Genomic DNA, 24,393 nt, shown 5'->3' on the forward strand with positions numbered 1-24,393 from the left:
TCTTCTTAACCCAGCAAATTATCTTGACATTCATCCTTCAAGACCTTCCTTAAAGTCTCTGGCACCTTCCTTCCATACCTTGCCCAGAATCAGTTACTCAGGCATCCTTCTTCCTGTAGTTTACTCACAACATTTTCTATACCTAACACTTTCTCCCTCTTGGTTAAGAGTCCTTAGAGTAGAACATTTTGTATTCCCAGTTCTTAACACAGTGTCTGGCACATGGTTGTCACTCAGTAACTGTTGAATGAGTGAATTAATGCATTCCTGTTTTACTAAGGTACACAGACATTCCATCTTAAATACAAGTGAGTATATTGAGTATAGAAACAATATGGAGATGATATGAATTGCCAAAAACCACTCTCTGAATCATTTGTACCTGAGGTAAAACAGGGGGCTTACCGGGTAGCTCAGTTGGTAAAGAATCTGCCTGCAATGCTGGAGACCCCGATTAGATTCCTGGGATGGGAAGTTCCCCTGGAGAAGGGATCAGCTACCCACTCCAATATTCTTGGGCTTCCCTGGTGGCTCAGACGGTAAAAAATCCACCTGCAATGTGGGAGACCCAGGTTCAATCCCTAGGCTGGGAAGATCCCCTGGAGGAGCTCATGGCAACCCTTTCCAGTATTCTTGCCTGGAGAATCCCCATGGACAGAGGAGCCTGGTGGGCTATAGTCCATGGAGTCGCAAAGAGTCGGACTTGACTGAGCGACTAAGCACAGCCCAGCAAGGTAAAACAGGACACCTGGTATAGCAGATGTCCTGATCCTGGATTCTATGTTCTGAACACTAAATGTTCTATGTACCTGGTCATTGACTTGTAACTCTGTTTCTGTTTCATTTTAACTCCAGATTTAGTTTCTGCATAAGTCTGTGTTCTAAAGGAAGTACAGGGAATTAAGTGATGCCAGAATTTCCCAAAATGTGTTCCAAAGAAAACGACCATAGATACCTACAAAACTGTTTTATAGGTGTCACACAAAAGAAGAGTCTCGTGGTCCAGCAGGTTTGGGAAGCAGAGTTAAATATATTTCTTTACCTCAGAACTTCCTGGTAGGCATTTTAAGTTGGAAGATCAGTCAGGCAACGGTAGAGAAACAGAAGAGCAGTCAGTCTTCCTGCAGTAGCAGTCAGGAGTCATCCTAGCCTCAATGCCAGGAAAGATTCAGAGTCAAAGGCAGAGTGGCCAGAAGTATAACAAGATCCTTGCCCATTCTCCTACACTTATCCCTCCTCCACCCCCAAGCCCCACATCTGTGTAAACCCCCTGCCCCCCACCCACCCACCCACCCACCACACTGATGAGATCAGCCTGTATTGCATCTCTTCTAGAGCCAGGAAGCAAGGTAATGTGTGGGAAGTGATAGCTGCAAGGTAATGTGTGGGAAGTGATAACAACTTTTCAAGTTAGAGCCATTCAACAGGGAAATTTGTTAAAAGACCAAGACATTGTAAAAGCTGAAACAACTTGAGTCTATTAAGTCCCCTGCTTCTTAGAACATTTTGTTACCAGGAATGTTTTAAGGAGGGAAAACGTTGAACTATCACAGCACTGTCAGACACCAAAGCCTGGTACAGAGAGCAACATTTTTAAAGACATCTGTCTCTCTGCCAACAGAGAAACTTCTGCCTCTCTTTTCTCCTCCTTTCTCCCACCCCAGTACAACTCCCCTGCCCTCCTCACCCCTAAACACTCTCTCCTCCCTCCCTGCCTCCTGTTCTTCCTCCCCCTCCCCCTTCTCCTCCTCCTCCTTCTCTCATTCACAACCCTTATTGAGATCACAGACACTGTAAAATGACACAGTAAGCAAAACTATCCAATGGTTATTCAACACGCTTGGGTAAGAAGGGAATTAATTAAGTGACTAGAGGCTTAGACATTCACTGTTTATTGGATCTGAACTCCTTAAAAGAGCCTGGAGCATTCTCCTAAACAAACTTTGCCCTTTGTGGCTTCTTGTTAAAGTCCAAATGAGACGGAGGGTTTAAGGAGACTGTATCTTTTCACACATGTGAAAAAAAGGAGTACCAAAGAAGAAAAATGGCAGTATCAGTGGATATAAAGGAGGTAACCTATGTGCCATCACAGAGAGACTAACAGCTTGTGTATCTGTTGGCAGCTGATGTTCATCAGTGATCATCAGTAGGTTAGCAAACTTTAGCAATGTTTACACATTGGTGGGCAGCCCAATAGTTTAACTGTCTTCATTAGAAGAATATCCATAAAGTCAAATACAGGATTTCATTAACTTTGGGAAAGATATATTTAGTTCCTTCCACTCAAGCTTCCATTCTAACAGAACATTTTTCCTATGATCTGTTTATAATTTTAAATTTATGTACATGACTATTTGTATATATGTCTTACCTCCCATATTAGATCCTACACCTCTTACAAGCTGAGTTCCAAAGAGCTAGAAAAGTGCCCTGCACACAATTTGTATTCAATAAAAATTGGTAGAAAGAATGAAATGAATGTAAATAAGAAGTATATTTGTTAAGAGAATGTTTTTTAAACAATAGTTTTCTGTTTTTAATTTAAATTTATGTATTTTAATTGGAGGCTAATTACTTTACAATATTGTGTTGGCTTTGCCATACATCAACATGAATCCGCCATGGGTGTACACGTGTTCTCCATCCTAAACCCCGCTCCCACCTCCCTCCCCATACCATCCCTCTGGGTCATCCCAGTGCACCATCCCCAAGCATCCTGTATCAAACCTGGACTGCAATTAGTTTCTTATATGATATTATACATGTTTCAATGCCATTCTCCCAAATCATCCCACCCTCACCCTCTCCCAGAGAGTCCAAAAGACTATTCTATACATCTGTGTCTCTTTTGCTGTCTTGCATACAGGGTTATCATTACCATCTTTCTAACTTCCACATATATGCGTTGCTGCTGCTGCTAAGTCGATTCAGTCGTGTCCGACTCTGTGCGACCCCATAGATGGCAGCCCACCAGGCTTCCTTGTCCCTGGGATTCTCCAGGCAAGAACACTGGAGTGGGTTGCCATTTCCTTCTCCAGTGCATAAAAGTGAAAAGTGAAAGTGAAGTCACTCAGTCGTGTCCGACTCCTAGCGACCCCATGGACTGCAGCCTACCAGGCTCCTCTGTCCATGGGATTTTCCAGGCAAGAGTACTGGTGTTTTTCTTTCTGGCTTACTTCACTCTGTATAATAGGCTCCAGTTTCATCCACCTCATTAGAACTGATTCAAATATATTCTTTTTAATGGCTGAGTAATACTCCATTGTGTATATGTACCACAGCTTTCTTATCCATTCATCTGCTGATGGACATCTAGGTTGCTTCCATGTCCTGGCTATTATAAACAGTGCTGCGATGAACATTGGGGTACACATGTCTCTTTGAATTCTGGTTTCCTCGGTGTGTATGCCCAGCAGTGGGATTGCTGGGTCATAAGGCCATTCTATTTCCAGTTTTTTAAGGAATCTCCACACAGTTTTCCATAGTGGCTGTACTAGTTTGCATTCCCACCAACAGTATAAGAGGGTTCCCTTTTCTCCACACCCTCTCCAGCATTTATTGCTTCTAAACAAGGACAAACCCAAATATCTCCTTGCCAGTCTTAATAAACACTATCGTATTATACCAGGAGACACCATAGAAGATGGGCTTCCCCAGTGGCTCAGCGGTAAGGAATCCACCTATAATGCAGGAGACACAGGAAATGTGGGTTTGATCCCTAGGTGGAGAAGATTCCCTGGAGGAGGGCATGACAACCCACTGCAGTATTCTTGCCTGGAGGACAGAGGAGCCTAACGAGCTACAGTCCATGGGGTCACAAAGAGTCAGACACAACTGAAGCAACTGAGCATGAGTACCTTAGAAGACCGAAGCCATCTGTCAAAGAAGCAAAACATTAACATAGAACAGTTTTCTACTTTGTGAATATTAATAGGATGTTAGTGATTAGCCACAAACTATGAGAGAATTACACTTGCTTTGGTAGGCAAAGGAGGAATGGAAGCTTTTAAAGAATCTGCCTTTTTATTTTGCTTCTGTTTGAAGTAAATAAAAGTTGTGTTGTAAAAATGAGTCTTTGGGCCAACATCAAACCTTAATCCTGCCATTGCTTTCCCCAGAAGTTGGACAGGCACAGTCCAAGTCCCAGGAACTTTGCAAAGAAAGGACCTCTTCTAGGTGCTGAATCAGAAGCAGCTGCCACTGTGGGAGGCCATGGATCCTATGCGACTCTGAGCCTGAGACTCATATTTTCTGTCCCTCTTTTTGTACTTTGGACCCAGGATAATCTGGTGTAGGTGAAATATTCTTTTCCTTGGCTCAGATTAGGCACCTGGTGTCCTGAAAGAGGTCACTGACTTCCCCCAAGGATGTCCAAGGAGGTTGGCTCACCACTGGCTTACCGCAGGCCAAATTTGAAGTTAATTAAGCATCAGTCATCATCAGTAGGGCCAAGATGTTATTCAGGCATTCAGGGAAGAGAAACCTGATCCAGCTCTGGATAATGACCTTCATCAGCATTCCTTCCTATCCTAATCCCAAACCAGTGTGTCTTAGCTGCAAGGTGGGGGCAGGGGGGCAGGGTATTTCAGAAACAGATGGTTCATCTTTTACATTACTCTGCCTTTGAAGAAACTTCTGGATATGTCACCCTATTCATTGCATGCATGATCATACAATCTGGAGCAAAACCTTTTTTCACTGGAACAGAAGGTTTCTGTTTATGAAAAGGTACATTTATTGACTTCTGGGGAAATGCCCTATTCAGAATAAGGGTGAAATGCTGTTTGGTGGGAGCTGAAGGATATTGACAGTTCTAGGTTGGCCATCTGGGGACTAGACCTTCTGGCCCAAACCACACTGGGGAACAGAGACATGTGTATGCACTGGTTCTGCTTGTCTCACTCTACAGACCTCAGTGACCAGCTTCTTGAAGTGGTGGGGCTAGAGGGAGCCATGGAAATGGGGCAGATCTACACTGGCCTGAAGAGTGCAGGCAGGAGGCTAGCCCAGTGCTCCTCTGTCTCCATCAGGTATGTTTCCTCATCACCCAGCAGGCAGCGCCGCCTGTCCCCCTCACCGTGGGTCCTGAATATTCCTACAGATAACAACTTGAAAGCCCTCTTTAGATTTCAGTGCAGAGTGTGGGGGCAGAGTGGGGGTAGGAGTTCAATAACATTTATAAAGAATGTCTTTGGAGACCACTTTCCAAACTAGGTATAACAACCATCCAGGACATCAACTGGAGGGTCCCACCACAACCAGTTTGCTGTTCTCTTAAAATGAATTGATGAAATTCTAGAAATAGGATTGTAAGATGAGGTCCAGAGAGCCAGAGATCCAACTCCTTGCCTTCCTAATCTCCACATTGAAATGCTCAATGCATGCTGGAGGGCAACTTTGACAAAAACGAGGCTCTCTTCTCTGGATGGCATCACTGACTTGATGGACATGAGTCTGAGTGAACTCCGAGAGTTGGTGTTGGACAGGGAGGCCTGGTGTGCTGTGATTCATGGGGTCGCAAAGAGTCGGACACGACTGAGCGACTGAACTGAACTGAGGCTCTCTGCTCTACACTGCTCATTCTCAAATAGTGGTCTCAGAAACACTTTTATTAAACAGTCCCATATACCTTTGTAGAGCTAAACTGACGTCAGCAAACCCGTCATAATTGACAAAGAGGATGACAGTTTTTTAGAGTATGGACCAAATAGGTCAGCCAATACAGGCTCCTTACGAGATGGGGTCTAATGGAGGGGATCTTCTGATTTTTGGTTGCTTCTGTTTAATAAATGCAACTAGTCACAGATTTTTCTCCACATGATTATTTCCAGAGTCCTTATTCCTTTCCATTTCCCATTTAATTTCTATAGTGTGTCTTGGGGATCTCCTAGAGGGGACTTCCATGTGCAGGTTTCCCAAAGTTATTTAAACACAAGAACCCTTTTACCCCTTATCCGGGGTGAAATGTTCTCTGAGTTCTTTTGGGGAAACTCTGTTCTTAGTGCCACCCTGCATCCTTCATAGAAGTCCCCAGAGCTGTTCCCCGATCTATCCCACTAACCCCCTTTCTTCATTCCCTCTGTGTCTCCTGTCCTTTCTATTATTCCTCAGATCTTTGCTTCTCTTTCCTTTTGGGCTATTGTTTTGCTGGGACACGTTTCCCAGGTTAATCTCTTTAATTCCTTTCTCCATGACTTTTAACACCAAGTAGGTCCAGTCTGTTAGAACATCTAAGCCATAACATGTGTGGACCAGAGAATTTTGATTCCTGAAGAATTTGGAGAAAAAAAAAATGTGTAAGAGAGAGGATATTTTCTGTTTCCAGATAAAAACAGGGGTTGAGTCAGGAGCCCTAGCCCCCTGGACATTCGCTACATAATCTCCTCACACCACAAAAGCAAAATTCCACTCTTTGCTTTTATTATTTGTTTTATTATTAGGTTTATTGGTTTTTGTTATTAAATATCCTCAGGGTCAGTTGGAGAATCATCTACATCAAAACAGCTTGCCTCCCTCATTTTATAATTTCAGAAACAGGGCAGATGCCAGACCCAGGTGAGGGCTTTCTGGCCAGCGCCTGGCAACTGTTCCTGGCTCGCCCAGACCAGAGACCTCCAAAAGGACCTACCTTTCCTCCACTGTGTCTCACCCCTAACAGTCCATAAGCCAAAGAAGCCTTGACCCAAACAAGAAAATAAAGCTTTCTCCTCTTCCCTGTGCCTACCCATGGGGATCACATTCCCGATGACCCCCCTTCCCCAGCTAAGCCAGGTCCACAGTCCATGAAACCATAATGTCTACTGTTGTTCAGGAGATAAAAGAGGGGATGGTTGAGGATTGGGGGCAAGGCAAAACACACTCAGACCTGAGCTGTACTTCGTATAAGTAGGAGACATTACCTCATTGACATTATGCAACTGCTCACTCAACATAGAACCCAGGCCTTTCCCTATTTCATAATCTTTCCCATTTCACAGTGGAGTTTTTGGCACCACGGGCAAGCCCTCTGGCTTGTTGTTTGACTAGGGTCCACTTAGATATGGTGCTGCCATACTTGTCGGCCACTTCTCCCCAGACTCCTGTGGACTTCACTGCTCACTCAGGGCCATGTTTCTCAAAATAGTCTGAGGACCAGAGCAACAGAGTTGTCCATAGTGCTTATGAAAACACAGACCCCTAGGCCTGACCCAGACATGCTACATTGGGACCCCTGAGGTGAGCTCAGAAATCTGTTTTCAACAAGCCACCCAGGAGTCTTCAGAACCACTCCTAGGTGGCTCCACTTTCCACTGCTGTTTCCCTGGTGGGGACGGCCTTCATTCTCCAACTCCAAGAAGCCCACTGTGCTCTCTCTGTTCTCCGGTCTCCAGGACAAACAAGCTGCTGCCAATGCAAGTGGATGGAGAGCCCTGGATGCAGCCACCATGCTCGGTGAGTTATTCCAGTCTTTGAGATGAGGGTGAGAAGTTTTATTTGGGATCCCTTTGGGGCACTGACTTAATATGAAATTCTGAGTCTCTGAGTTACAGGGGCTTTGGGAGATCATCCAGCACAGCTCCTCTTCCACTTAGTTCATCCATCCATTCATTTATCTGCTGAGCTTTTATTGATTATGTGCTATGAGCCAAGCATTGGGAGACACCAGTTCCAAATCCAAAGGAGACACAGACCTGTCTTCAAGGAGCTTATAGTTCTAGGTGAACTCTGAGGCTTCATCTACCGTATTCTTGAGAGCCTCAGCTTGAATTGCTCTAGTGGCAAGGAACTTACGACCCCAAAAGGAAGTTCATTAATTCCACTAATGAACAACCCTAATTACTAGAAAATGCTTCTTTATGTGGAGCTTGACCTTAGAATTCCACCTGGTTACTATGACCACCCGGGCTCCTGGGGAAGAATCCCCACAATGCACAGGCATGCTGCACCCCAGATGTACCCACAATCCTGAGGAACCACCTGAAAACTCCCCTGAAAGTGTAACCTCATGGGTTATCTATTGCCTTTATGGCATTTCTGTGACCCATATTACCCAGCACCTAGAACTGTGCCTGTTTTGTAATAGTTGCACAATAATATTTGTTGAAAGGTAAATAAAGAATTGAACAAATGAACAAACAAAAATAAAGGGAACAACCCCATTCCCTGCCTTACCAGTTTGTTAGCAGTTTGTTCTCAGAAACCCAACTAGACTCTTTATGGCGAAGAGAAACCACTGTCCTGGTGTTTAGAGCCCAGGGTGTTAACTGGAATATGATGTTAGCAACATCCTCAATACTGTTGTGAGTGTGCGAATCTCAAAAGACAGAACTTGTGTTTCTGAGCTTCCTCACTCTATTGGAGTATTCAGATACCCTCGAGAACCTGCTATTTAGAGCCCTTCAGAACATCAATTCAGAGAAGGCAATGGCACTCCACTCCAGTACTCTTGCCTGGAAAATCCCATGGACAGAGGAGCCTAGTAGGCTGCAGTCCATGGGGTCGCTAAGAGTCGGACACAACTGAGCGATTTCACTTTCACTTTTCACTTTCTTGCATTGGAGAAGGAAATGGCAACCCACTCCAATGTTCTTGCCTGGAGAATCCCAGGTATGGCGGAGCCTGGTGGGCTGCCGTCTACGGGATCACACAGAGTCGGACACGACTGAAGTGACTTAGCAGCAGCAGCAGTAGCAGAACATCAGTTCATCTTCTACTAGAGAAAGGATTTTCATGAGATAGCTACTGGGCCTGAATTCTACTGGGCCTGAATTGTAGGTTTATTTCTGTAACTCTTTGCTCTGTGTAACTTCTACAAATTGCAAAGTTAGTCCCTAGAGACAAAGACTTTTTAAAATGGCATCTTTTATAAAAGATATCAAAAGTAGAACTTTTTCTGTAAAATCTTACCTCTATCTTTTGGTTTCTATGAAGTCTAAGAAAAGGATGAATACACTATACCAAAATCTAATAATATCTTACCCCCTTGTTCTAGTTGGGAAGGATGGAGGGAATTTGTACTATTTATAATTTTGATGGAATTGAATTAAGAAAACTCTATCCAAAGTCCTCCTGTCTCCTAAAAGGAAAAAGGAAAAAGCTGGAAGAAAGCAAACCCTTGGCTACCTAGCTCAGTGATATCTAGAAACTGGACTGCCATTCCTCCAGATCCAAGTACTGGTTTTAAAGTAGCCAAATATTCCTCTAATCCTTGCTCTCTCTCCACACCACCCTTCAGACATTACTACTTACTATGAAAAAAATAATAATAATAAATAAAACCCAATGATTTTATGGTGTACAGTCATATGTGAAGGTATGTTAGTCAGCTCAGGCTGCCCTAACAAAATACTACAGACTGGGTCACGTAAACAGCATAGTTTCTCATAGATCTACATCCTCCAAGTCCAAGATTAAGGTGTCAGCAGGGTTGCTTTCTGGTGAGGCCTGTCTTCCTGACTTGCAGATGGAAGCTCTTTCACCATGTCCTCACATGGCCTTTTCTCTGTGTGCATTTACTCCTGATGTCTCTTCCTATTCTCATACGGACACCAGTCCTATTGGGCTAGGGCTCCACCTTTATGATTCCATTTAACCTTATTTACCTCCTTAAAGGGCTTCCCTGTTGGCTTAGTGGTAAAGAACTCGCCTGACAATGCTGGATATATGGTTTTGATCCTTGGGTTGGGAAGATCCCTTGGAGAAGGAAATGGCAACCCACTCCAGTATGCTTGCCTGGAGAATCCCATGGACAGAGAAGCCTGGTGGGCTACAGTCCATGGGGTGGCAAAGAGTCAGATATGACTGAGCAAGCAAGCACCTCCTTAAAGGCCGTATCTCCAAATGTAGTCACACTGGGGATTAGGGCTTCAACACATGAATTTGGAAGGGGACACAGTTCAGTCCATAGCAGAAGGTAACAGAAGTCCGTCTTAAACTTCCAAAAGTTAAAACACGCTTTTGAAACGTTTTCCTGAGTGAAGGCACTCACTAACTGTGAAGTGATTCAGAATTGAAGGCTTAATGATAGGACATCACAGCAACAAAAGAATGTTTGATAAAAATTAAAACCAGTTAAATTAGAAGAAAAGCTAGGACAAATCTAGACAGTATTAAAAAGCAGAGACATCACTTTGCTGACAAAGGTCCATATAGTAAAAGCTACAGTTTTTCCAGTAGTCATGTATGGATGTGAGAGGTGGACCATGAAGAAGGCTGAGGGTTCAATTGATGCTTTTGAACTGTGGTGTTGGAGAAGACTCTTGAGAGTCCCTTGGACTGCAAGGAGATCCAACCAGTCAATCCTAAAGGAAATCAACCCTGAATATTCATTGGAAGGACTGACGCAGAAGCTGAAGCTCCAATACTTTGGCCACCTGATATGAAGAGCCAATTCACTGGAAATAAGACCCTGATTCTGGGAAAGACTGAAGGTAAAAGGAGAATGGGGTGACAGAGGATGAGATGGTTAGATAGCATCACTGACTCAATGGACATGAGTTTGTACAAACTTCAGGAGATGGTGAAGGACAGGGAAGTCTGTCGTGCTGAAGCCTAATGGGGTTGTAAAGAATCAGACATGATTGAGCGACTGAACAACAACAACAAATTAGAATGAAGAAAAAACCGTTGTTAAATTCAAATGGCAAAAATCATTCTTTGAAAGAGAAGATAGTATAAACATTCGTAACTTGGATCCCAAACCTAAAGTTATATTCACCAAGACTGAAAGCATGTGGGAGACATTGTTGAAGGAATAGTAAAGGTATGTTAAATTTGATAATTGATTATTCACTTCACTTTGATAATTAGAAAATGTAAATCTGAAGAAAAATTTAGTAACTAGATAATTACTAGTGAAACTAAAAACAGGGTATACACCTTCTGAATCTGGGAGAATTTAAATTTTATGAACCCTATCAGTGTAGCACAAAAAGGAGAAAAACAAGAAAACATTTTAAATGCTTTGATTAAGATAAAAGAAGTTAGGACTAAATATATCAGTAACGACAAAATACCATAAATGTGCTCATGTTCCCTATTAAAAAAACAAAACTCCCACATTGGGTTAAAATGCATCAATACACTTCTTGTAAAGAGATACATCTAAAGCAAAAAAACATAAATTTTTATCTTATCCTTTATCAAGCATAGAGAAATTAAAAGTAAGATATGATAACTTGGGGCAAACTAACCTTCCAACATGCCAAAAGCATAAAGTGGAATAAAGAAGGTCATTTTTTATTTAGTAAAAAGTACACTCAATTTGAAATCTAATGGTCATAAAAATTTATTTGTCTGATAATAGAATCAAAATTTATACTGTGAAAAACAGTATAGTGTTAGTAGTAGTAGCAGTGTTAGTCACTCAGTCATGCCCAACTCTTTGCGACCCCATGGACTACAGCCCACCAGACCCCTCTGTCCATGGGATTCTCCAGGCAAGGATACTGGAGTGGGTTTCCATTTCCTTCTCCAGGAAATCTATCCAACACAGGAATTAAACCTGCGTCTCCCTGCACTGCAGGCAGATTCTTTACTGACTGAGCCATCAGTGAACAGCCGGTGAAAAACTGTATAGATGTAGTATATTCTGAGAATAAATATATATAAGAAACTTACAGAAAGACAGTTATTGAGAGGCTTTAAAATATTTGGGGCTTCCCTGGTGGCTCAGAGGGTAAAGCATCTGCCTGCAATGCAGGAGACCCGGGTTTGATCCCTGGGTTGGGAAGATCCCCTGGAGAAGGAAATGGCAGCCCACTCCAGTATTCTTGCCTGGAGAATCCCATGGATGGAGGAGCCTGGCGGGCTACAGTCCATGGGGTCACAAAGAGTGGGACCGACTGAGCGATTTCACTTTCACTTAAAATATTTGTTTCTGTCTTTGAGGTCAAGTTGTTAAAAAAAAAAATAGATGACATAAAACTTGGATTTTTAAAAAACAAGCTCAGAGATACAGAGAATAGACTGATGGTTTTTCAGAGGTGGGAGCAGGGAGGGCAAGGTAAGAGAAATGGGTGAATGGGGTAAAAATGTACAAATTTCCAGTTATAAAATAAAGGAGTCCTGAAGGTGTAATATACAGCAGAGTGACTATAGTTAATAATGCTGTATTGCATATTTAGAAGTTGCTAACTTTGGCCACCTCATGCGAAGAGTTGACTCATTGGAAAAGACCCTGATGCTGGGAGGGATTGGGGGCAGGAGGAGAAGGGGACGACAGAGGATGAGATGGCTGGATGGCATCACCAACTTGATGCACATGAGTCTGGGTGAATTCTGGGAATTGGTGATGGACAGGGAGGCCTGGCGTGCTGTAATTCATGGGGTTGCAAAGAGTCGGACACGGCTGAGCGACTGAACTGAACTGAACTCAAGTGAGTAATTCTTAAAATTTCCTATCACAAGAAACAGTAATTTTGTAACTATGGTGACGGATGTTAACTAGATTTATTGTGGGTGGTCATTTCACATTATATACAAATATCAAATTATTAACCTGTACACCTGAAACTAATATAATGTCAAATGTCAATTATACCTCAATTTAAAAATTAAACTTGGATGAAATAACTATGCCTTAAACAAATCTAATTTCTTCAAGGTCCACAGGATATTTACTAAAATAGACTATAAACCAATTCATGAAGAAAAAAACAAAATCCAATAACAGATGTTATAAAGGTTGTTTTATTTGACCACAAAGCAATAAAACTATAAATAAATAATAGATTAAAAGATAAATGAAGTCCAATCAGATTATTACATTCTCCTAAAGAATAGATTTAAGAGGGGATCAAAGCCAATATTATTGACTATTTAAAAAATAATAAAATTAGAAGGCTCTCATCAAAAGTTTTAGAATATAGCCTAAACTATATTTGGAAATAAATTCAAAGTCTCATATGCTACCATCATTTGAAAAGGGAAAAAATGTAATGTATAATCCCCAAATTAAAAGAACAGTAATAAAACAAAGTTAGCAGAAGCAGAAAAAAGAAAACAAAAGATATAATTAGAAATTAAATAATTTAAAAAACAGGGAAATATAGAACTAGTTCTTCAAACACGTGAAACGTTTGAAAATGTAATTTTAAAAAGAGATTAGAAATAAATATTTAAAATATGAACAAAGCTAGTGGAGGTGATGGAATTCCAGTTGAGCTATTTCAAATCCTGAAAGATGATGCTGTGAAAGTGCTGCGCTCAATATGCCAGCAAATTTGGAAAACTCAGCAGTGGCCACAGGACTGGAAAAGGTCAGTTTTCATTCCAATCCCAAAGAAAGGCAATGCCAAAGAATGCTCAAACTACCGCACAATTGCACTCATCTCACACACTAGTAAAGTAATGCTCAAACTTCTCCAAGCCAGGCTTCAGCAATACATGAACTGTGAACTTCCAGATGTTCAAGCTGGTTTTAGAAAAGGCAGAAGAACCAGAGATCAAATTGCCAACATCTGCTGGATCATGGAAAAAGCAAGAGAGTTCCAGAAAAACATCTATTTCTGCTTTATTGACTATGCCAAAGCCTTTGACTGTGTGGATCACAACAAACTGTGGAAAATTTTGAAAGAGATGGGAATACCAGACCACCTGATCTGCCTCTTGAGAAACCTATATGCAGGTCAGGAAGCAACAGTTAGAACTGGACATGGAACAACAGACTGGTTCCCGATAGGAAATGGAGTACATCAAGGCTGTATATTGTCACCCTGCTTATTTAACTTATATGCAGAGTACATCATGAGAAACGCTGGGCTGGAAGAAGCACAAGCTGGAATCAAGATTGCCGGGAGAAATATCAATAACCTCAGATATGCAGATGACACCACCCTTGTGGCAGAAAGTGAAGAGGAACTAAAAAGCCTCTTGATGAAAGTGAAAGAGGAGAGTGAAAAAGTTGGCTTAAAGCTCAACATTCAGAAAACTAAGATCATGGCATGTGGTCCCATCACTTCATGGGAAATAGATGGGGAAACAGTGGAAACAGTGTCAGACTTTATTTTGGGGGGCTCCAAAATCACTGCAGATGGTGATTGCAGCCATGAAATAAAAAGATGCTTACTCCTTGGAAGGAAAGTTATAACCAATCTAGATAGCATATTGAAAAGCAGAGACATTACATTGCCAACAAAGGTCCGTCTAGTCAAGGCTATGGTTTTTCCAGTGGTCATGTTTGGATGTGAGAGTTGGACTGTGAAGAAGGCTGAGCGCCGAAGAATTGATGCTTTTGAACTGTGGTGTTGGAGAAGACTCTTGAGAGTCCCTTGGACTGCAAGGAGATCCAACCAGTCCATTCTGAAGGAGATCAGCCCTGGGATTTCTTTGGAAAGAATGATGCTAAAGCTGAAACTCCAGTACTTTGGCCACCCTTGGAAAAGACTCTGATGCTGGGAGGGATTGGGGGCATGAGGAGAAGAGGGTGACAGAGGATGAGATGGCTGGATGGCATCACTGACTCAATGGACATGAGTCTGAGTGAACTCTGGGAGTTGGTGATGGACAGGGAGGGCTGGTATGCTGCAGTTCATGGGGTCGAAAAGAGTGGGACACAACTGAGCGACTGAACATAAATATAAATGTAGTAATGGTTTTACTTAATTATAAGACATTATGTGACATTTATAGTTATCTTGATCCTAATAAACTTGAACATCTTATATAAATCCTAGGTAACCATTGGGGGAAGAGTGGGAGGAAGGGCTAGTTAGGGAGTTTGGGATGGACATGTACATACTGCTACATTAAAATGGATAACCAACAGGGACCTACTGTATAGCACAGAGAACGCTGCTCAATGTTACATAGCAGCCTGGATGGGAGAGAAGACTGGAAGAGAATGGATACATGTATGTTATGGATGAGTTACTTTGCTGTCCACCTGAAACTATGACATTGTTAACTGGCTATGCTCCAATGTAAAGTAAAAAGTTTTAAAAGAATTCTAGGTAACCCTTAATGAAATGAAAAATATTTGATCTTACTGGTGAGTTCTTCCATACTGTTAGGAAATAAATATTTATTTGAAGTCTTTGTTCCATAGAATAGACAAAGATAGAAAGCTATCCAATCCATTTCATAGAATTAAGATAGATAGAAAAATCTAACAAAAGCTGTGCTTAAAACTAGAAAGCTACTGGGACTTCCCTTGTGATCCAGTGGTTAAGACTCTGTGCTCCCAATGCAGAGGACATGGGTTCAATCCCTGGTTGGGGAAATAAAATCCTGCCTGCTGCATGGTGCATCTGGAAAAAAAAAAATGGAAAGCTACAGATCAATCTCAAATATGAATGATATAAAAATTGTTAAAGTATTGGTAGATAGAATTGAACAACATATTAAAAGAATCAGTCACTCCTCAAGAAGAATATATCAAAGAAATATGCAAGGAAGTCTTTTTTAAAGTTTTTTGTTTTTAACAACAAAACCAATTGCCTTATTTAACTTAAAAAGCGTTTCCCACCCCAGTGGTCCAGTGGATAAGACTCTGAGCTCCTGATGCCTAGGTTCTATCCCTGGTCAGGGAACTAGATCCCACATGCCATAACTCAGACCTAATTCAGCCAAATAAATAAAGATTGGGCTCCCCTGATGACTCAGATGGTAAAGAATCCGCCTACCATGCAGGAGACCTGGGTTCAATCCCTGGGTTGGGAAGATCCCCTGGAGGAGGGCATGGCAACCCACTCCAATATTCTTGCCTGGCAAATCCCCATGGACAGGGGAGCCTGGTGGGCTACAGTCTATGGGGTCGCAAAGAGTCAGACAGGACTGAGTGACTAAGCACAGCACGTAATTAGATACAAAGGATAAAAACTTTTATATTAATAGGCTTGGTGTGTAGCAGGATATGTTAATTCCCTTCCCTAAGGAAGTCTCCTTAATAGAAGTTTAGATAGAAAAATTACATGGTAATATGGGTAGATGACCCAAAATACTCAATCACATTCAACATTTCTGAATGAAATGAAACTCTTGCAAAACTCAGATTAGGAAGACACTTCCTCAAAATAATTAGTTATTAAACCAATAACTAATACTTAATGTAAAACAGTAGTAGAATTCTCATTAAAATTGTGGATAAGACATATGCTAATGTTGTTTGGAAATTCTAACCAGCGCAAAACACATGAAGCAGAAAAGAGATATAACTATTTGGAAAAGAATCAAAACTGTCATTATTTGCAGGTAGTATATGTAAAAGAAATCTAATAAAATCAACTGAAAACCTCATAGACTAAATTATTTCAGTGAAGCTATAAAGAAAGAGGCAAAAGTTAACAGCTTTTGTACATACCAGCAATAACCAATCGGAAGAACATAATAGAAAAAAGCTGAAACATTATATGGCAACAAACAAAAACAAAATACCAAGCCGAATTGTGAAAAATAGATGAAGACTGCAAGACTTAGTTAATATTTTTTTAAAAGATTTGAGTTTCGACACATCCCATGTTTCCAAAAGGGACCCCCAAACAAAATTCCAATGCAATTTTTTAACTTGACAAAACAATGCCATAGCTAAGACATTTTATAAAAGAGCTGTGAAGAACTTCCCACAAGATATTAAAATAGTTATATAGCTACAATAATTGGCCCAATATTGGATAGGTAAATCAATAATACAGAAGACAGCCCTAAGAAACTCTAGTGTATATAAAAGGCAGTGAAGGAAAAAAGAAAGATCATAAATTAATTTGAAAGTAATGGACTATTTAACATGGTATCCAAGAAATTGCCTGTTTGGGAAAATGCCATTATACAATCAGACCTCCACATCCATGGGCTTCACATCCTTGGATTCAACCGACCTTGAATAGAAAATATTCAGGAAAAAAAAATCCAGAAAATTCCAAAAAGCAAAACTAGAATTTGCTCTGTGCTGGGAACTATTTACATAACATTAACATTGTATTTACAACTATTTACATAGCATTTACATTGCATTAGGTATTGTAAGTAATCTAGAGATGACTTAAAGGATACAGGATGTGCATAGGTTATACACAAATACTATACCATCTTACATAAGGGGCTTGTATAAAACCAGCATCCATGGATTTTGGTATCCCCAGGGGTCCTAGAAGCAATTCCTTATGGATAGCAATGGATGACTATATACTAACCTCTCACCTCTGTAGTACTAGAATCCACAAACCACAAAACCTCACATTGCCCAGCATCTCCAAACTCCTACCTTATCGAGACATTTCTCAAAACTGCTGAAAACCCATGGGAGGGATTCGAGTTTCACTTCCTCCTCTTTGCCCAGGAGGTGCTAACAAGCAAATAAACTGGTCAGCTAGGGGGAGAAAAAGGAGAAGGAAAGATCTTCTATGGTCTAAAAAAAATGGGCTCCATCAGCGGGAAATGTAAGCAGTGCACCAGCTGCCACTCTGCCCCAAGCACGCCCAGCTCCACTGACAGGATATCCCTCGTTCTTCTGGGCTGGGCTAACTAGTCAGTACTTCCATAGCAGGTACCCATTCTCTGCTTTCTCGGGGAACACCAAGGTGAATAGGATGAATTTCTTCTTCCCCTCAGAGAGTGAGAAAAGACTTTACCACAGTGAAATGTGCCACAAATCACTGCCGTCAGCTGGGGCTAAATTGCAGCCACAGATGAGTATTATCAGGGCCCCCTGTCATCCGCGCCTCACTTCCCTGAATTCTGAGGTAAAGGCGATGCCATAATCAAGCAGAATGGCACTTGAAGTGTCCTCGGTATGCTCCCCTGGGGACCACCCCAAAGCAAAGAGACTTACTACTCGCCTCCTACACCTCCAGGCTGGTGAAAACCAACCTAACAGTCATTTAAAGCTTCCTTCCCCCAGGTTAAGCTCTTTCTCCACAGTGTCTTTTGGTCCCATCTTTTTCTTTTCATAACCTGCGGCCTTATAAATTTAAATCTGGCTTGCAGTAGAACTTCTTAGCCAGACTCTCCCCCACTCCAGCTCATCCTGACAACAGCTATTGAATAATTCCTTTCAAGCTTTTTTTTTCCTAGTGAATTCTCCAGCTTAAAAAGTTGTCATGGTTCCCATTACCTCATATTAAACCCAATCTCTGCCACCTCCCCTTTAAAGCCCTTCCCCAGCTTCCCCTCCGGTGTCCCCGATTTCACTTCTCATCCTGTGGTCCACACTCAACCAGTTGGTATGTAGCCCCTCAAACTAGTGCCTTCCCTTTCTCTCTCACCAATACATTTTCTTCCCTTCCTTTCAGATCTTAAAATGCTTCCTCAGTTGCTCCATTCAGATTCTTCTCATTCCTCAGTGAACCTTCTTTTGGACACCACTTGGTTCATCCTACATTAATTTAAACATGTTGATGAGTCTCTCTCTTCAAGAGCTCTTTCATTGTTCTCTGGGATCACACTGTCGTTTGAATAGGTGGTAAAAACCATGAGAGTGAGTTCATAGACTGTTTCTTTTTGATAGGTTTTTAATTTTTATTAGAGTACAGTATAGCTTTACAGTGTTGTACAGCAAAGTGAATCAGCTGTGTGTATACTCTCACCCCTCCTTTTTTGGATTTCCCTCCCATTTAGGTCACTACAGAGCACTTAGTAGAGTTCCCTGTGCTATATAGTAGGTTCTCATTAGTTATCTATTTTATACATAGTAGTGTGTATATATGTCAGTCCCAATCTCCCAGTTCATCCCACCCCTCCCTTTCCCCTCTTGGTGTCCAGACTCTGTTTAACATACATCTTTCTCCTTCTCCAGTATAGGGTAAGATTTTAATTGGTGCATTCCGTTGTTTACACTGGGTTTTCATTGACTGTCATTTCATCTTCACAACAACTTTGTGAGGAAACTAGAACAAATGTTACTATCATTTTACAGTTCAGCAAGCACTGATTTTGAAGGCTAAATGATTTGTCCAAATGTCCATAGCAAAGAAGGGGAAGTTCTAAGACCCAAATCCAGGTCTTTGAATCCTAAATGCCTCTTGTTCCCACATCATCTTCCTATTTGATAAATGTTGATAAGACTGAGAGTGCAGATTATCTCTAGACCACATTCAAATAGGTACCAAGCATTTGAAGCCACGCCCTGAAGGTAAGGTTGGCAAGAAAGAGAAAAAAAGACTTCACCAGTGTCTTTCACTTCCAATTGCAAACTTCATGTTTGCAGGAGAAAACACTCATTAAACCTAAAAGTAAAAAAGAAAGAAAGCTTTTATAAGAAAGTTGGGTCTCCCCTGGAAGACTAAGAAAAGAGGAAATGCCTAAGACTCACTTTTAAACTATACACGTGAGTGGCGATTGGTTCAGAGATCAGATTCAAGATCCTAGGTCAGTTTGGAGTTCCTGGTTTATGTCTGTATGCTTGGGCAGAAACGGCCAGGAACAGGGAAGACTGGGAACTGGAAGAGTGGGACTCTGACTGTTCTGCCCCTGTCTGTGCAACCTTAGGCTAATCTGAGGCTCAGCAGAGCCTTGGGGGTCTCCATTCCTTTATCTGTCCTACAGAGGGCTTGACTGAGATGGTCCCTGAGGTCTCCTCCGGTTGTGACATTCTGAGTCTATGAATAGCAAGGACACAAGACAGGTGCGAGCTGATCACCACGTGGGAAGCTCACACCTGTCTCTCCCCAGCGTTTCCGCCCCTTGCTTCCAGCACCATTCAGGGTCCAGTTGCCAATTGTGAAGCTGTTCAAGGACAGTCGTCCTTCTGCTTGGGGCTCCTTCCAGCTCGAAGCTGGCCTCCTTCCTCTCTCTGCAAGTCACTCTCCCATAGGTTCCTGGGGTTTGCAGGCCACTAATTCATTTCCCCCTCTTTGCTTTTAGATTAAAATTACTCACAAGAACCAAGCGCCTATGATGATGGGGCCCCCTCAGAAGAGCAGCTTCTTTTCGCTGAGGAGGAAAAGCCGTTCAAAGGACTAGACACTGTGCCAAATGCCAGTTCAACCAAGAGAGAAGACAAGAAACTGAAACACACGCACACACCCACATGCACACACACAAACACCATACTCTTCTCCAACCAACGGAAGCCAAGCCACCCTTCAGGAAGAAAGCTTCATCCATTCTGTTTCAACCATGGATGCATCCCCACAGAGCCAGTGCCGGCAGGACATTTTGAATGGACTTGGGATTCTCCAGGGTGTGGCTGGCTCGCGCAGCAACCTTCACTTTCCCAGAAGGCCTTTAGTGGGACTTTCTGAGACTGAAGGAGAAACCCCCCTTTTTTCCACCAGCCCTGCAAGTTTCCTCCCGGCCGTTTGCAAGGAGCAGGCTGCAGGTTTCCTGCCTATGCTGAGGTCGGATGTGGCCAAGAAAAAGAGCCTGTGTTCCAGAAAACTCGCACAAAGATCCCTCTGTGCGGAGACAGGACGGCCTCGGACTCTCAGAGTGCAGCCCTTGGCAGGGCTTGGCACCCGCACGCCAGTCTCTCAGTTGTCCTTCAAGCTTCTCCCTGAACTAGCTGAGGAGGCAGAAAGGCTGTGGAAAGCTGTGTTTCCCTTCTTGGTTCTGCACGTTGTCAGTGGGCACTAGTGGTTCTCCTGAAGCCTTCTGGTGGCTGTGTGCTTGTTTAGAGCCGGCTCCAAGAGCCCCCAGAGCTGCGTGCACAGCACACCTTAGATGTGGTATTTATTTTCTTAGTTCTATGAACACCTGGGAGGGAAAGCAGAGAAACTGAGATTTATTTTTTAAATCGGTGTCATAATATTGTGTAAAAAGGGAAGAGGGAAAAAAAAAAAAAAAACCCCAGCTTCTTTCTTTTTCAAGCCAAAGCGTGTTTCCTGTTTGAGTTCCAAGGCCTGGTGGCAGACTATTCCTGAAGGCAAAGAAGATGGGAGGGAAGGGCCTTTCGCTGAGGAGACCAGGAGACAAGCCTTCAGGCGGTTCCCTCCTGCCTCTTTGTACTTGCCACTCCCAAAGCACGACCTGAAGACCTTTCTGCAGGTCTTCGGTGTGTGTACATATATGTAGCATATATATATATTTATATATATATATAAATATTTATTTACTGATGGATTTTTCCTAATTGAAAAAAAATATGAAGTATAAGAATTGAAAGTGGGAAAGAAAAAGAAATGCTTGTTTCTGCCATTTCATTGTCAAGACACATTTCTCCCTGGTGATCATAGGATTCAAGGGAAATTGAAGTATCTCCTTATAAAGAGACTGAGAATTTCTCTTCTCAAAACAACTATGAAAGCTATGAGGGGCAGGATTTACTGTCTCATTTGTCAAATAAGGAAACTGAGTCCTAGAAAAGTTAAGAGATTTGTCCATGGTATCTTGGCTAAAGAAAGTGGTTTGGGATTCGGTGCCACTAAAAAGATACTTAGTAGAGAAAAGAACCTACACATCTTGGAATGACATCAGGGTCATTTCTGGTCACTGAGAAGTGATTCCATGTAGATCCAGGTTGCCAGGGAGGAATGAACATGTGGTACACATGTGGACGGGACAAGCCCATGTGAGAAAATAAGGGCCTCCCCCATGATTGCTGGAGACTCTCTCGGGTCTGAGCTGGTCAGTGTGTGCGTGCATGCTCAGTCGGGTCAGACTCTTTGTGAGCCCATGGACTATAGCCCACCAGGGTCCTCTGTCCATGGGATTTTCCAGGCAAGAATTCTGGAGCAGGTTGCCATGCCCTCCTCTAGGGGATCTTCCTGACCCAGGGATCAAACCCGCATCTCCCGCATCTCCTGCATTGGCAGGCAGATTCTTTACTGCTGAGCCACTGCGGAAGCCCTAACCTGGTCAGTAGACAGGTTAAACTCTCCACGTGTCACATCATCATAGTCTCTTAAATCTGGAAACACTCCTGGCTGCAGGAATGACCTCAGCAGAGAGGCACAAGGAGGACAAAGGCACCTTCAGCAAGGAACTGCCAGCCAGTGACCAGAGGGGTCTCAGCAGAGCTCAGTGGGCTTCATTCCACTGGCACCAGCATCACTGCCTTCCCCAAGGGCAAGCCTGTGGAGAGCTTCGTTGGTAGAAAGAAACATTCTCCTTGTCCCCTATCCCCTCTGAGATTCTGAAAAGCAAACCTGTACCCACTTGGCATCACCCCACTAAACTCCCTCTCATCTCCTCGCACTGGGTCAGGAACGTTGTGCAAAGAAGGGAAAGTTAAGATTGTATGTACAAACTGTTCATAACTCTGAAGGAAGCAGTCATCTAGGACCGCCTCAGATAAGAGATCTAGAACCATCCTGTTCAACCTAACAGCACGGAACACCAGACGAAGGGAAACCCCTGAAGAATGTCCTGAATGATGGGCTCCTTGGGATGGGACCAACAAGCTCCAGAATGACAGCAGGTACTCTCTTGGAAGCCACTTGCTTCTGAAATGAAGGCAGGTTCAGTTTGGAGGTCACTGATTGTAAGACATTTATAGAAGTTATTGCATGTGCTTCAGCCCCAACCCCCCAAGATTGAGGCTGTTGAGATACTGCACTGTTGCCAACAGATGAGACTGATCCTCAGAGATTCACGCACCAGAGACTGGCCCCTGCCTGCCTACTCGGGTGCACAGGACTGGCAATGTTGCTTGAGAGACATGTCCCATGTCCTCCTCCTTAAAACCACAGAGTATAACAAATGTTGGTGGAATTGTACTTTCAATTTTGTAACCTGAGTCTAGTGATGTTGTTTAATCTGACTTTGCAACTCATCTTTTAACTAGTGGGACTGTAGTTTCCAACTGTGGAGTACCTCATCATAGTGCTCCTCACAGCAACCCCTGAGGTTGACGGAGAAGGTATTATTAACCCCATCTAAATAATGAGGAAAACAAGGCTTAATATAACAGTGACTTCTCAAAATTAGGCAGTCGGGAAAATCCTCCTTTATTCCTCATCTTATCTAATTCTGACCATGCACAGACATGTTCTCACCTGCCCCCACACACTTCTACCCCTCTGGCAATAAAAATGAAACAGGAAATCTTCAATACATTCTGTGTCTCTGGACTAATGGATGAGGTGTTGCATCTCATTATAACTTGGTCTTTGTAGGTTTCCTCCAGTGAGTTGAGAATGGAGATAGATTTGGTAGAATGATTATATTTCAGGTCAGAGACCAGCTCCTCTCAAGAGAGTTCTTTCCACAGATGGAAAAGATATGTTGAAATTGCCAAATAAATTAGGAAATACTTGGCAGAATCTGGAAGAGCCTCCAGACTGGCGTTACATAACATGCATATACATTATACATATGCACATTATATAAGGTGACATAGTACTTAATGTGCTGTATATATTATGTAAATTACATATTTGTGAGTAATCATGATAAATATAGAGACCCACTAATCACTTTTTACACATACCCAGTGACAGATTAGGAAGTTGCCTTGCCAGAGAGTCTTAAAACTTACTCTCTCCTGCTGCTTTGGTTCCAACTCCTGCCAAAAATAATTGCATCAACTTTTCCCGTCTCTAGCCCCCTCTCCTCTTGGCCAAAACCGTTAGTTACCTCCTGTCCTAGCTAGGCTGCACCTTCCATGGAACACTACCATGACTGGGATCCATAAAAATAGATTCTGGGGATGGGATGGATCTAGACCCCCAGATCCCCTGTATCCATGTTCCCAGGTAGGTGGATGCCTAGGGCTGATGTTAAAGGGAGAGGTGAGGAGAGAGAAGAAGAATCTACCAACCATCCAAGGAAGGAAACCATGTTCCTTGGCCACCAGTTTCAGGATCTGACCATCAATTAGGAAGTTATTTCCAAAGTCTAGTCTAAGTTTCTGCAGCACATCTGAAACCATAATTTCCTAAAATGTGTTTCACACAATACTGGTATCTATGCTCCATGCACAAACAGTTCTGTGATCAAGTACTAGATCCCCTTCTAGAAGAAAGAAGGGGATTTATTTGTCTGTCAACATCCATAAGTTAGAAACTTGCCCTAACCCCACCATTTCTTCTTTTTGTTCTCTGGGGATATGGGAACATGTAAGTTACCATCCTCTGCAATATTCCATAAAGTACTTTTCCAGGACAAGGAGTCTCTACTCTTAAGACACTCTTTCTAGTTTCTTCTGTGATTGTTTAACTATTTTTATTGTTCCCATCTACATGTCTTCAAGCAAGAATCAAGGATCTGGCCTCTTTGTTTCCTGAATGGAGAAGGGATTGGGGGGAAATTAAGGGAAAAACATGATAAAGGTCAGACTATGTTGGTCCAGAGGAGTGAACCAGGTCTGAAGAACACAGTTGTGGGAAGAGTCAGTGTTTATTCAATTTAATGACCACTTTTGAAGCTAGCTAGCAAAACATGGAAAGAGCTGTTTTGTGAGAAGTTGAACAACCACCTGTTCTTATAGAAAGAACCTTGACCTAGTTGGGGAGGAAGAAGTAGTGATTGATCTACGTTGTTGAAAAGCTATTGAAACTATTTTTATAGGCATCAATGTTAAATCAATAGGTCTGCTACTTC

The 24,393-nt window shown here is 42.4% G+C and overlaps 1 protein-coding gene across 4 annotated transcripts in view; it reads left to right on the forward strand.

Moving 5' to 3' along the window:
* DGKG (diacylglycerol kinase gamma) overlaps positions 1–22,907 on the forward strand; it is a 224,758-nt gene extending 201,851 nt beyond the window's left edge. For all 4 annotated transcript variants that reach the window (XM_070371987.1, XM_070371997.1, XM_070372006.1 and 1 more), the window contains 3 exons: positions 4,910–5,030; positions 7,371–7,431; positions 19,777–22,907. In XM_070371987.1, the coding sequence (XP_070228088.1) occupies positions 4,910–5,030; positions 7,371–7,431; positions 19,777–19,875 (281 nt within the window). In that variant the 3' untranslated portion in view covers positions 19,876–22,907. The remainder of the gene's footprint in view (positions 1–4,909; positions 5,031–7,370; positions 7,432–19,776) is intronic.
* The last annotated feature ends 1,486 nt before the right edge of the window (positions 22,908–24,393 follow it).

Source organism: Bos mutus, chromosome 1, assembly GCF_027580195.1.
Source record: "Bos mutus isolate GX-2022 chromosome 1, NWIPB_WYAK_1.1, whole genome shotgun sequence".
NCBI lineage: Eukaryota > Metazoa > Chordata > Mammalia > Artiodactyla > Bovidae > Bos > Bos mutus.